Source organism: Corvus hawaiiensis, chromosome 3 (genome assembly GCF_020740725.1).
Source record: "Corvus hawaiiensis isolate bCorHaw1 chromosome 3, bCorHaw1.pri.cur, whole genome shotgun sequence".
NCBI lineage: Eukaryota > Metazoa > Chordata > Aves > Passeriformes > Corvidae > Corvus > Corvus hawaiiensis.
The window spans coordinates 41,411,728-41,426,074 of record NC_063215.1 but is presented as its reverse complement, the minus strand read 5'-3'; the positions used below and the strand labels follow the sequence as shown (position 1 = coordinate 41,426,074).

Sequence of the window (14,347 nt, the reverse complement as noted above, 5' to 3'; positions counted from 1 at the left end):
TTTATCTTTTAGGACAACATATAAAGCTCCTTCTCTTCACATAGTGTAGTTTATTACTACACAGTTCAGGTGACTGTATCTCACCATCCTTCACCACCCCAAACCTACAGATTTATTTTTAGTAGATCAAAGTTAGAGGCTTTGTTTCATTTTACACAAGCACACCTAGTTGTCAAAGGCGCTAATTAAGACTGGATATTGCATTTCTCTCTCCTCAGTTCAGACTGACTGTGTTTACTTGTTACATTCGTGTTTATATAGAACTTTGGGCTGTACAGTTCCGCCTTTTGACAGTTTTTGGGCAGCTGGTCTGGTCTCCACTGTACAGGGAACTTATCAAGAAGTATTTTTCAAAGTCAGTCACTGATGCTGCCTTGTCAAAATAACTTTGCTCTAGCAACTTTTAAACTAATTTTTTGGGGTTTTTTTATCTTGCCTAAAGGGTTATTGTCTGGATACTATTTCTTTCACTGTGCATCATCTGTTTTGGTAATATTTTATGACCTAAGAAAGATTTTTATTGAGATATATACAAAAATTGCCCTCAGAATTGTTTGAATGACTGACTTTGGAAAGTAAAGGATGAAGAACGTGAATGAACAGCCATTTTACAATTTTATGGGACTGTTCCTAATTATGAGATAGTGAGGCATGTAAAATTTAAGCTTAGGTATTTCACTACTGCAAAAAGAAATTGAGTTGATTTGTGTGGTAGTGGATTGCTGAAGTCTACCACAGGAAGTTTTAGACCAATATTGCTCTTGCTGGATTTCTTGGAGAATGATTTGGAGGAATTTTAGTACACATTTACCAGTAATATGGGAAAGAACTGAAGCAATGTAAGAAACTTGTTTTGGAGAAGAAATATTAGTTTAAATGTATCTTGCAGAATACAGTGTGGGTGCATGGAATAAGCATTGTCTACATAATGATAGGGAAGGTAAGATACCCTGCTTGACTTATCAGCATTAATCCTGTCCAAATACAGAAGATCTGTTGATTTCTATCTAAATATGGAGAATGGCAAAAGGGCTTCATTCTGAGTAGTGCTTGGCACATATACTTCCCAGTGATTTTAATGGCTCTGTGCAGGCTCAGCATTTGTCAGAGATCAGACCTTAAAAGCCCTCCCATGAGCCACATCTGTGGTCCGATATTTGAGCAAGCTTATTAATACATTTTTTGAATTATAATATATATTTAATAGGAATTGTACAACATTAATTGATGAACAGCAGATTTATTCCAACAGCAGGACTTACAGTATAAGTCCTCATTAGGTAGCTTGGCATTTCTGCAGTGAATACTTCCAGTAATCCATACTAATCGGTTCTTTGCTCTCCACAGGTGATTTACAGATATACGGATAAATCAGAAGAGGCAGCTCTGGCCACAAAAGGTTCCTGCAGTGAACACACACAGGAATCAGTTGCCTTTCTGTTAAAACGAAGAGCAGATGATGTCATGCTTCTCTGCTCCCCTTAAAATGTCCTCTTTTTTTATTCTTAACCTCAGAAGATGGCTAAAGAACAGAGTTAAGGAAAAGAAAGCAACTCTATCAGCTCTTTAAAGTCCATCTGCTTTGTAGGGATTGTCCTGGTGTCTGATGTGATTGATTACAAATCTCTGGTCCAGAATTGCAGTCCAGTAGCATGGTTGTTTCTTTATTCTCACATTTGAACAGTTACCTTCATCTCTCTTAATTACTGGTGGGATTTAAAAGAAGAAATTTCTGTGTGATTACTGTGTAATCACATCCTTGGCCAGCACTGCCTAGCATGTTTTGCCATTGAACCTAGAGATTTGCAGCTACTGTGCAGTGTTGGTAATTTATGCCTTGTGCCACTTGGGATATGGTATTGTCAGACCTTTTGCAGGTCTGTTGCTCTCTGCACTTTGTAAGGAAAAGGAGGAGTCCAAAATAAAGAGCACAGTGTTGAGCTGAAGCTTTTTTGTCCAAGAGGGAAATCCAAGTTCTTTCCTAATTTTTTGGGATGCAGTTTCCAAATCAATTTATTTCAACACAAAAAAATGAAGATGCTTTTTGGAAGGATCAGGCTACATTTGTTGATTCACTTTCAAATGAAATTATTAGACCTGCAAAAATTAGTCAGCATTCTTTCCGATATCTAAATTCTGATACTCTTTTCTTTTTATTGCTGCTATTAAATAATTCTAGGATCATTCTTAAAACAGTAACTCTAACTAGTTAATAACTGATGTCTTCTTTTCTTGATCCTGTGTATTATTTGTTAATCATCAGTTTGAAGAACTGTCTCATTTTAGCAACCGTCATTGTTAGTTCTTCAGAGGTGCTGTGTTCTTCATGTATTCCTGCAGGTATCCTCTGTGAGGCTGTGATGGTTTTTGTGTCCTTTTATCAGATAAATTAATACATTTTGTCATAGATGTTTGGGTTCTTTTAGTGCTAAAACAATCTAGAGTCTTAAGAGTGCCAGTTCCAATATTTGGATTATGAAATACATTCTATCTGTATGAGCTTTACTACAGAAAGCACAGGCAACTCTTCTTTATGCCTGCTGCAATATCTTACTGAAAACATCAAACACTTAAGTTTACACACTAAATAATCTGTCATCTCCAACAGTCTCTCTGAGCCTGCTACTTGCCAAGAAGTAGCAGACTTCTTGTTTTTAAGAATTCTGATACAGCAGCAGCTGCTTTTTCCTACAAAAATTTGCTCTCTGTACACAAAAGGAGGAGAAAATCTGAAGTTTTAATCAAAGCCTCAATTCAGAAAGTGTGTTTTTTATCATTGAACTTGCCAAAATTATCAAGGAGCCCTAAAAGTGTGTGAGGTGAAACCCTTAACCCAAATCTGCATTCAAGAGAGCCACCAACAGGAAGTCTTCAGGCACCTCATTTCTTGAAATCTCACATTTCCTGTATTTGTTTACTGTGGAACCAAAAGTGGGAACTCCCCATTTCAAGACCCTCAGCTGTGCTTCAGGCTGCTTTTTTTTTTCCTGAATGTTCAGCCATGTTCACACAGACAGATACAGATGAAAATGTTTTTGGGGAGGAACCTCTACACAACAAGCAACAGAAATATGCTTTGTTCATAGCTGAGGAACAAAAGCAGCTTGTGTTCATTCCTATATTATGGGCATTGGTTTACCTCAGCAACCATAAATATTCAGACAGATACTCCCACCAAAACTGGAGTCTGGATTGCAATGCTAATGGAAGTTTGAAGTACTGTTGAAATTGCTGTCTAGGGAACTCTGTGCTTGACCTTGTTTTACACCATTATTCTTGTTGGACAAAACTGTTGTGAAAACTGAGTTCTCAAGAGGCTTCTGTTTGTGCTGCTGACTGTGACCCTTGAGACAGGAGATCACAGAACCTTTTTATTTTTTTCTTAGTGATTTGTTCTTCCTCTCAGTAGTCAGAGGAGGGGGAAGGAAACAAGATCCTAACTTTCTCTTATGGGAACCCATTCCAGTAAAAATACAGTTCTTTTTTTCAGGGATGGACCATAGATATGTTCTATAACAACAGGTAGTGTTCAGATAAGCACTTTCTGGGCAAGTACTTTCATTATAGATTTTTCTCTGGATCAATATAGCTTATATTGGATAAATCGCAGCAGTTTGAGCCTTATCTTAAACAGAGTTTAAAACCTCCTCTAAATCCCTTATAAATGGTGCCTAATTTACTCTAATTTGCTCATACTATTGAGCAAATCTTTTCTTGTTTGAGCTCAATTCTAAGTGCTCATTTTTCTGCTATATCATTTATACAAAAATTTCACATGGTCCTTTACAAGCAGATGAGATTTATTCTTTCTATTCCTTCTTAAATCTTACCTAACACACTTTGTTAGACCATGTACAGGATTGAAAACAGAAATGAGAAGCTTTTGGGCGCAGCAGCTTTTTCAGGTTTGAAATGCCAAGGTTTTATTTTGAACTTGAAGGGGAGCTTGCATGTCCCAAAGCTTATCTTCCAATATATTAATCTAGTGAAAGATTTTTCTCTCCTTTTCAGGCCTTGTCTGTCTTCATTTGCAGATCATCATATCTGCAGCAAATCAGTGCTGCTTATTTGTCAGACATAGTTACTCTGCGTGTAGCAGTTTACACAGCATGTAGTGAGTGTTTAGCCTACCATTGTTAAAGATTTATTCAACTGTATTGTTAAAAATTCATTCAATTTCTCACTTCCTAAAATTTTCTTCTACAGGGCCTGTCCTTCATATGTTGTCAGTCCCAAACACAGGGTGCCTATTTAAATCAACTTCTTGGAAGCATTATCCGACATTACTTTGGACGATTTCTCCCTTCCTCCCCAACTGCGCCCGGTGCCAGACAGCATCCTCTGCTCACTGCTTTGGGCAGCTCCATCACAGCCCCCCAGCTGCTCCGTCTCCGCAAGACCACTTTGCATGTCATAAGGTAAGGACCAGTGAAATATAAAACATCACTTACTCGGATTTCAGATTCGGATTTCACAAACAGCTCATGAGCTCAGGCCTCTGCTTTCTTCTCAGGTGACAGTGTGGCTCTTGGAAGAGCCTGTGAGTTGCTGGGCAGGGAGCAAAGGAAGGATGGTGTTTATACACCACGAGAGTAAAACTGGAAAGATTTGGGAGAGAATAATTAAGGATAAAGGTCCTAGGCCATAACAAAAAATATTGCAGGAGGTCACATGAAAAGCAAGTAATTTTCTAGAAAGATTATGCTCTGATAGACATCATCGTGTGTGTCTCACGCTGTATTTAGGGGCACAGAGTTGTAGTGCTTAGAGCTGCCACAGATACCTGTGCATGTGGGACCTTGTCACACTGTAAGTGTCAGGGCATACACAGGTGTGCCAGCTGCCCAGGGGACATGGAAAACTGTGGGTGTGGGAAGAGGAAGACAGAGAGGCAGGGAGACAGTACTTGTTCATTGCGCTGTCACCACTGACATGATGTCAACAGCAGCTACACATCTGTGTTCTGCTGCTCAGAGGCTGACACTTTGTTTTATGTACTACAGAATAGTGAACAATCTGTACTTTTTGTCCATGTTGGGAAAGCATTTAAACCCCCTCAAATACAGGCTTATATCCAAGGTAATTGGATTTTTATTTGTTAAAGAGTGGGTATACACGTTGATCAGAAAAAGAATGTCAGTGTTGATCTTGGGTAAGCATGATAGGCAATCCTGTAAGTAAAGCCTGATTCTCACACATTAAGGGAGTGAATTAAGATTTCACAATCTTAGTTCTGACATGTTTTTAACTTATGGATACCCAAACTTCGTCATCTTATTAAAATTACTTTTGAATGTGTGCATGCATGTGTGAACATGGGGATTGAGAGTGGAAAGTTCTGAAGGTGTAATGGCACTTAGTGATTTTTTAGATGTGAAACATTCCTTAGTGATCTGGGAAGAATGTGTTAGAACCGAGCAGCACTCTGGTTTGCAAATTGCTGGGTGGTCATGAGGCAGTCACGGGGTCTGTACACAAATAGGTGCAATTTGCTCGCCGCTTTGCCGTATGAAAGCCAGTGAATGTATTGCTGCTGCAGAGAGGAAAGGGAACTACACCATCAAGTTTGTATTATTCAGGCCAGAGAGCTGACTATTTTAGTGGAAGAACACCCAAAAAAAATCTGTGGGAAACTTTCAGAGTAATTAATGGGACAGAAGATTTTGGACTTGCTAATATTAAAGTAAGACTACATGATACAAGAACTGTACATGTTATAGCTTTCATTTGCCAAGTCACACCAGTGCTCTGAAGCAGTGCAATGAAGTACCCAGAGCTCTGAAAGTCAGGTTTCATTTGAAACTTGTAGAAGCACCCTTTACTGAGTTTTTGATAAGGATGCTGGTTTTTAATTGATGCATCACTCAGTCAACACATGTGCCTTGTTTGAGTAGATAACTGTACCTAATATTAAGTATCTTAAAAGCTTTTTTTTAAGGTTCTGGGAGTGCTCTTGTTGACTGATGAATGAAAGCTGTGTTCTCTTTCACCTGTGCTCCTCTGTCCTGAATGCTTCAATTCAAACTTACTGTCTTCAGATTTCATTAATTTGTGGTGCCAAACCAAGAGTAGTTCATATTCCTGTATTCTTTTGTGGAAAAGGAACAAATCAAGGTGTTAAAGTTGCAACACTCCCTGTATGCGATGTTAAAATTTGCTCTTGTTGCAGATCGACAGGTCACCTTTTATCTTTGTACCAGATTTTATACTGGAGACATTTGTGTTAATTCTGACAGAGCAAAATCAGTCATTGGCTGTCCTGTTACAAAATACTGTTGACAAAAATAAAACAACAGTACCAGTGTAACAACAGAGCTGTTACCACAAGTATGATTGTAAGTTTGCAAAAGCACGTGAAGCTAAAATAACGTAACTGAGTAACAGCTGTATTGTGGATGTTGGTTTAGGATCTTAGAATCTTGATTCCTTCATCTAGTCAATTATATTATGAAGCTACCTTTGTGTTTAGCTTTTAATTGTCACACTTGGGTTTTTAACTGTAATTATGCTTGCTCTTATTTCTTATTCTCCTCTCAATAGAAGAGTCAGAAGGTATCACTGTCCTCTGACAAACTGGGAGTCATTGCTACAACTAAGACAAATAGAAGCCATTATTTGAGCCTAGATAAAGATACAAATCTATGTAATAGGCCTCTTGCTGAAATATCACAGTTATTTTAAGGTATATGGTGCTTGCATTGAATGGAAAAAAACCCCAAGTCATAGACTTTGTTCTGGCTTGCTTTGTCTTCCCAGTGAAAACTACCTGCAGTTCAAAGGGAATGCTCCACCTCCTCGCTTGGCCTCTGTTCTTGCTTTCATTCTTGAAGTACTTCAGAGAACTCAGAGCACTGAACTGTGTGACATCAACTTGGTTCTCCCAGCCGCATTGAAATGCTTGGTACTGGTTAATGAGCTGCAAGGTGAGTTATTTGTTTGCTTTAAGTACATCTCTCCACACCTGCAAGATTTTTGCACTGCTGAGCATCTTTCATCCCAGTATTTAAGACTCTCAGATGAGGTGAATAAGGTAATTTGGCCAGCTAAACTGCATGAGGCTGTTTTTTTCATTAACTGGTCTGGGACTTCTGTTTCTCAGGCAGAGAAGTCCTGCCTCATTTAACTCTCTAATGAACTAATCAACTTCTCAGGAATCTAAAGTCATTTCCTTTTTCCCCATTCTTCCCACCTAATCTCCTCCAGACTTAGGAATTGCGGAAATTTTCTTCCACCTAAAGTTTTGAGACCAAATAAGGCAAGTGTATGTTCTCCCCACAGAGGCATTATAAATGGATTAAAAGTAGCATGTTGCTCTCTGAAGGTATCTTTGAGTCTTCTTTCTTCTTTTAGCATGCTTTGTTTTGTAGCAAGAACAGCTTTATTTTTAGCTGCTTAAAGAACAAAGCACTCTTTCCACCCCACCATTGTATAATGAAGGTACTTGAGCTCAAAATTTCCATTTCTTGCTCCTAGAGAGGCATTTAAGCAAAATTTGGATTCACCTCTGACTTCTCCTGGGAATTTTCTCTAATGAAGCACTTTTTGGTTCTGGTCTATAATAGTTTCAAGGACAAGATGTGCTTAGGAAATTAGCTCAATCATCACACAACTTTCTTCCCCCTTTTGCCATCACAGCCATATCTGCTGGAAGCTACGTACCCACCTTGCAATGTGCTGGGGAATGAGCTGGAAGTCTTGTGCTGCTGTAGCCACCAGCTCCCTGCCTGCCTGGACAGGGCTCTGCCACACCCTTCTGAAAAAGTCTTTGCAGCCCAGTTCTGCCTTTATAAAGGAAGAGCTGTATCTTGCAACTTGGGAATTTTTTTGGAAACAATTATTGAGAAAATAGTAGGGGGGATTTGTTGGGTTTTTTAGGACTTTTTCCCTTAAAAAAAGAGTTAGGGTGCATTTCAGAACAATCTCCACCACTGAAAGTACAGAGTAGATCCACACAGCTCTGAGCAGGATATAATGCTGTCACTACCTTTCTTTTGAATCAAATAGGAACAATGAAGGAATATAAACAGAACGTAACATTTAAATAAAACCTCTATTTCCTCTAAATGTGTATCTCTTGGCTTTAACTTAAAAAGACCATAGTGTATTTAAAAACCTGTTTAAAGGATAATGGTGGTAAAAATAAGACTTTTGCATAAAACCATGACTCATTCTCTTCCTTACAGCCAATCTAAGTGCTCTCACAGTCATTTCACTTGCATCAAAGAAAGATGAAACCTTTTTTTCTTCCTCATTTAAAAATTTTTGTCTTCATGAAAGACATTCTCCAGATGGTCAGTTCAAGAGCTCTGTGTGAATCTTGTGATTTTTCTTTTGCAGTTAAAAAAATATCTACAGACATTGTACAGTACATGGTAGAAGGCTGCCAAGCAGGGTCAGGAGGAGAACATGCCACCCAGCTGACTTCTGTATTTAGGTAACCAGAAAATATGCCAACTGGCAGCAAAGCTGCTGCAAGCCAATTGACAGCAAACATGTTTTCTTAAAATAACTAATTATCCTAACATGCTGCATTGTTGCTTGTTTATGGTATTTAAGTAATGGTACTTTTGGCACTGGGTTTGAACACAGCTTTGCCAAAAAGCCAGAGCATAAAAATAGAATTGAGAGACATACCTGCTTCCTCAGGGGTGAGGTAGTTTTGAGAGGCATACAGTAAGGAGGTGTGTTACTCCTGCAATGGGGAAAAGCTCCTCAGGAATGCCAATAGTGCTGTGAAAGATGTGTGTGCCAAATTTGAAGTGCAGATAATCTTCATATAACAAGCTTATCTTTTTTTATTTGATTTTGTGACAATAATAGATTATTATAATGTAAATTATCCTCCTTTCATAGCTCTGCAAAATGAATCCTGTATCTCACATGGATACAGTAGAACAGGTGCCTGACCTGGCACCCAAAGACATTCTGCAACCCTTACACACTGTTGCTTTATTGGGTCACGTCTAGGTGAAAGCTCTAGAGAAACTCACCAAAATAAGAATGGGTGTTTGTGGGAATGCCAGTCTGTATGTGGTACATCACTTTCATGGGATGTGTCATCCCTAGGGCGTTAATTTTGATTTGAATGTAATCTGTGGTCTTTAAAGACCTCAAATCCTCAGGAAGGCAAATGGATGTGCTTCCATCCAATGGTCTGCCCCAGTTAAGATCCAGTGGAGCTTTATAAGAAATGCCAACGTTGTTTCTGCAAACTTGAATCTAAAACTCTTGTTTTGTTAGTCTTTTTATTACAATTATTAGTTATTAAATAAGGAATATATAGTTTAGTTTTGCATTCACACACATTATGAAGTGAAGTGCTCTGGAACAAGGCAGTCCTGGTGAAACAGCCGCCAGAATCTGCCAGATTACTTGAAAATAACTGTGTGGAATTTTTAGCATTAGGCTTCAAAAGCATGGCTTTGTTTAGAGAAAGTATTCCAGGTAGAGTATTCCAGTGTAACAATATGAAAATTGCTATGCAGCCAGATTGCTTGTTCTGATTAGACTCTTCAATTGTTCTTGGCATGTTCTCTGCATCTAGTTTTGACCCTGCATTAAATGCCTCTGTATCCCCCTCAGGCAGTTTATCCAGGACTACACTGCTGTCTATGATCACCGGGTTTTCAGCATACTGGAAACAGTGGCAGTCTTGGATCGGACGTTCGTTACCAGCCTGATTCCCACAATCACACAGTCTTTGAAGGACTCGGAGCACAAACAAGGCCTTGGAAGAAATGCTGCACAGAGGTTTGATTTTCATTTAATATTATTTTTTGACAATGAATAGTAGATGTTTATTCTCTTGAAAGAAAGCAGTGTTAAGACAGCAGCACAGACACTCAAAAATGAGTGATTTTAAGTGTGTTCAGCCAGAACTCTCTTAACTCAAGCCTTTCATGGTTTTAAGCCATCTATATTTGTTGAGTATTTCCAGAGATGTTTTGTTTTGTCCACAGACCACAGAAGAATTTATATGAATCCAGGTTGTCTCTGCACTGTATGTTGCAAAACAGAATTAAGAATTCCTTACCCTAAGAATTTTCCTGTTAGTTCCTGTTTTAGAGGACTTTATGGGTCATATGTAAAATTATAGTATTAGTAGGTATGATCTGAGATGGTTGGAAAAGAAATACCCCCAACTTAGTTTCAAGAGCTCTCTCATAATCTAAACTTAGAAGAGTTGTGGGTGTCCAGGAAAGGCTGGCTCCAATAGGCACAGCAGGCTCACACTTCCTCCGTTTGCCCCCCCCAAGAACTTAGGAAATATTTGACATGTGAATCCATCTGGCATTAGGAGGAAATGGCACATGAGGGGAGCAGCTGTGTGGGGAGGGTGGTGTCTCTGGGTGCAGATGCAGCACTGGCCTTTCAGCATTGTTACAAAACTCCAGGAAGCTCTGCCTCGTGTGGCACCCAAGCCAAAAGGGCTCCTCCTGTTAGTACTGCTCACTGGAAGGCTGCCCGTGGCTCTCCTGTGGTCTGGGCAAGGAACTGGCCCCAGGGTTTGCATTACTGCACATCCTCGGACTACTCAAAGGGGAGGATCCACTCATGCCACACACTGGGGAAGTTTTGAAGTGTGCTGGCAGGGCCTGGGCTATAAAAAGTCCAAAAGACAAGAGTTGTGCAAGAGTGACTCGTGAGACACTAAAGGGTACTCACAAGGTATTAATCTTCCATTTAATGAAAAATGTATTTAATTAATTTGTAATTATATTTTTCACTTTTTACTATCCACTACCAACAACTGCATTTCCCTTTATTTAAGAGAATTTGCCCAGGATCAGCCTGATGTACCGTTATATGCAGGATTTCCACACGACCTGCTTTTCATCCTTCGATACTGTATTTCATGGCTAAAATTTTTGTTTGTTTTTCTTTTGTTAAATACTGTTAATATGGTAACATTCATCCCATTATCTACAAAATACTGAAAGCAAGCAGGTTGTTTGAGCTTCCTGAAATATATGCTTGGAGATTACTGAAGAGCTACATTTCCTTTAGCCTCATCACTTAAACCTTATATATTATCTAATCTGTTGCCGATGTTTTCTATTAGTAATTTGTATTTAGAATGTGCTCCATTACCCAGCAGCCTGAGGTGATCTATGAGCATTTTATTGTAAGAACACTAATTTTCTCTCTTCAAGAACACCTGATTCTCTCTCTTCAGTCCCAGCCTCTAAATAACGTTGTATTAACATATTCAGTACAATTACTGTAGACATGAAAGTGCAAACCCATCTCTATAAAAGAAGTAAGGTTCAGAAGTTGCATTAAATGCTTATAGTGGTGCTGTCTGGTGTTGTTATTGCAAGGAATTAGTAAGAAAACTTCAGTTTTGTTTGCTCAAGTTAATATTTCATGACAAAAACAGATAATTAGAAAAGACCTAAATGTCAGAGGCAGTACTTCAACAATAATTACACTGTCTAGGTTGGAGAGTATTAGAATGAACTTAAGGTGAAAAGTCTCATCAACACATATGCACTCTTCTGGAAATCCACTTGAGTGACAGTTCCCTTCTGAATTCCCGATTTATTTTAAAACAGTCATTGTCCTTGGTTGAGGATGGTGGTCTAAATCTGAGTTAGTGCTGGGCTGCACCCAAGTGCCAGGGGCTCACATCACTGTGCTGTGGTGAGAGTCACAGGGATAGCTTAGGCAGAAATGAGAGAGCAAACATCGTCAAGTCTGAATGCTAATCTCATCTAGGCCTTGGAAACTCCACATTTTTAAATGAGGAACTTCTATTTCACAGCAGTTCACTAAACAAGTAGGCTTCTAAGCATCTCCACTACACTTCTAGCCATAAACAATGCAGTCCTTATTCTTCCTCTGATCTGGCCATGCTAAAGAGTCACAGCAAACAAAGAAGTTGAATAGGTGTCAGGAAGTTACCATGTTTTAATATCCCAATATCTAAACAATGTGTTTGGGAATTACACATTTTTACTCCTAGGATGTGTGAGATTGTTAAAATAACACATTACATGTTTTGATTTTTTTTTTTTTTCCCCCCAACAGGGAAGCCTATAAGAGACTCTTATCTTACCTCGCAGAGGCTGGACAAAATGAGATACAAAAACTGGAAAATGAGACAGATCAGTAGTGTGATGGTGACTAATCCTTTTCTCTCAGACGTTATGACATTGTTGGTGTCTAAAACTACAGTCTACAACAGACTAGACAAGTTCTTTATCTTTACAATGAAAATACATGCATCAATTGTTGTGGTTGCTTTTCCCCCCAATTTATGTATTAATTTAAAAAAAAATGGTGGTATTTTATTATTGTCATGCATTTGAAGATTAACTCAGTATCCTGTTGAATAGCAATAGAAAGGTTGAAAGCTAATTTATTACATATTCAGTATCTATATGAACAGAGCCTATATTGCAACATACAAGACAGGATTTCAAAGAATTTCACAACTTAGTTCACATTGAATGAGACCTTGTCCCTCTTAATAGTGTACTTCTGAAAATCTTATTCAGTCTTTTCTTACGAAAATAATAATTCTGTAATTTCTAATTTATTATTTTAGTAGAATGAGAAAAATGTGTGCCCTCTAGTACTCAACATGTTGAATGCAGTGCATTCAGAAGTTGTGCAAGTGTGATAAAGCTTGTGTTGAGAGAGCATTTTTTTTTTCATGTTTATGTTGCACAGAATGTATACAGCTGTCTTAATCTTCCACCTGCATTAAAACATTTCAGTATTTCATATTCCATTGTAAAACTGCTCTGTTTTCTTTCTGGGTAATATAAGAAGAGGCAGGTTCAGATTTCCTGTTCTCTTCCTTTTCAATGCTATGATCTTAAAATTAACCTGTCATTTCCAGGGGTCCCATGATCTTCTAATTAGTCATGACACTATTAGTTATCCACTTAGACTAGGAGTGAAAGGTGGGAGGGAAAAAGAAGAGAGGACAGACTTCTAATGAAAATACTTCTCATTTGATGATAGGCTAATAATTATTCCTGTTTGCTTGGAAATTTGGATCTTCCAAATATTTTGCTGTGTTTTGGGTCTTTCCAGGGTGGATCTAGCTCTTTATAAAGTTCTCAGGAAACTTTAATTATTAATGGTTGTGGTATCTACACTTTTCACTTCCCTCAATAATCTGAAGCTTTCTGAAAATTTCTGAAACTACTTACTGGACTTTGGGAGTGGGTTTGCCCTTAATGGCAACACCGGGGAGCAGGCTCTTACTTTTAAAGTTATTCACGTTTTAACTTTACAATGTTAACAGGAAGGAAAATTATTTTTGTGTCTGATAGCTCCACAAAAATCCCTAAAATCTTGTTCAGAGCAGCTTCCCTTTTGTTACAGTAATCTTATCAAGTCTAACTAGATAATCTTCTTGCCTAAATCAGCTATCGGTACTTCAGATAATGCAGTAACTAAAAGCCTCTTTAGGCTACTTAATAGTGCAGAACATGGAGGTTCTTTTCATTATGAAAGTGACTTACTGAACTTGCATTATAGCTTCTCATAAGCTTATGTACCTGGGAGGAGTTTTACTCATCCCAGGAGGATTCTGCTTCTGAAAAACTTTTTTTAAAAAAATATAAAACACCCCTCTCCAAGAGAAATTAATTGAGATGCCTTTGACACTTGAGTCCTACCACACAGTGGATCCCAGAACAGATGTCTGACTGCAGTACTACTTCCTGAAAGTGAAGACTCTGATTCTAAAAGATTGAACAGATATTATAACAAAGCACTTAATGATGTGTTTAGTAGGTTATTAAAGACATTTAATACTATCTGCAGTGGTTGGAAGTCTCTGAAAAAGAAACAAGACTTTATGGAAATGCTTAGCAGCTCCTGGCAGATGAGAAACTGATTTAAACAGTTTGGAAATTATCATTCTTCTCTGTCACAAAGTTAATGCGAACAGAAATAAGGCATTTTGTATCATAGTCATCAACCACTGCCAAATGGAGGATGTGGTTTGGTCTATTTATTTGGTATGGACATTTGCAGATGTGACTGATAGTTCCAATAATATTAACAAGAGGAAGACTTGCTGAGTGCTAGTTTATGCTGACTTACCAAGCATACACCAAAACAGCAGTCCAAAACCAGTTAGGAGGAACAAAGAAAAGGCTTATTTTAACTACAATATAGAAAAAACTTAAAAGCTAAATATATATATATATATATATATATATATATATATAGTCTTATTAGATGTTATCTGTATAAAGGCTGCTTAAGGCAATAAACATTATTTAAATTAAACCTTTCTGTAATATTTGACATTGAACAGTTTGGTTTAAAAGTAAAAGAGGGTAGATTCAGACTAGATATATGGAAGAATTTTTTTATTATGAGG

General features: G+C 38.1%; 1 protein-coding gene across 2 annotated transcripts in view; it reads left to right on the top strand.

Moving 5' to 3' along the window:
• MMS22L (MMS22 like, DNA repair protein) overlaps positions 1-12,731 on the top strand; it is a 90,940-nt gene extending 78,209 nt beyond the window's left edge. For both annotated transcript variants that reach the window (XM_048297185.1, XM_048297183.1), the window contains exons 21-25: positions 4,207-4,418; positions 6,757-6,923; positions 8,338-8,434; positions 9,583-9,750; positions 12,031-12,731. In XM_048297185.1, coding sequence (XP_048153142.1) covers positions 4,207-4,418; positions 6,757-6,923; positions 8,338-8,434; positions 9,583-9,750; positions 12,031-12,115 — 729 coding nt within the window. In that variant the 3' untranslated portion in view covers positions 12,116-12,731. The remainder of the gene's footprint in view (positions 1-4,206; positions 4,419-6,756; positions 6,924-8,337; positions 8,435-9,582; positions 9,751-12,030) is intronic.
• The last annotated feature ends 1,616 nt before the right edge of the window (positions 12,732-14,347 follow it).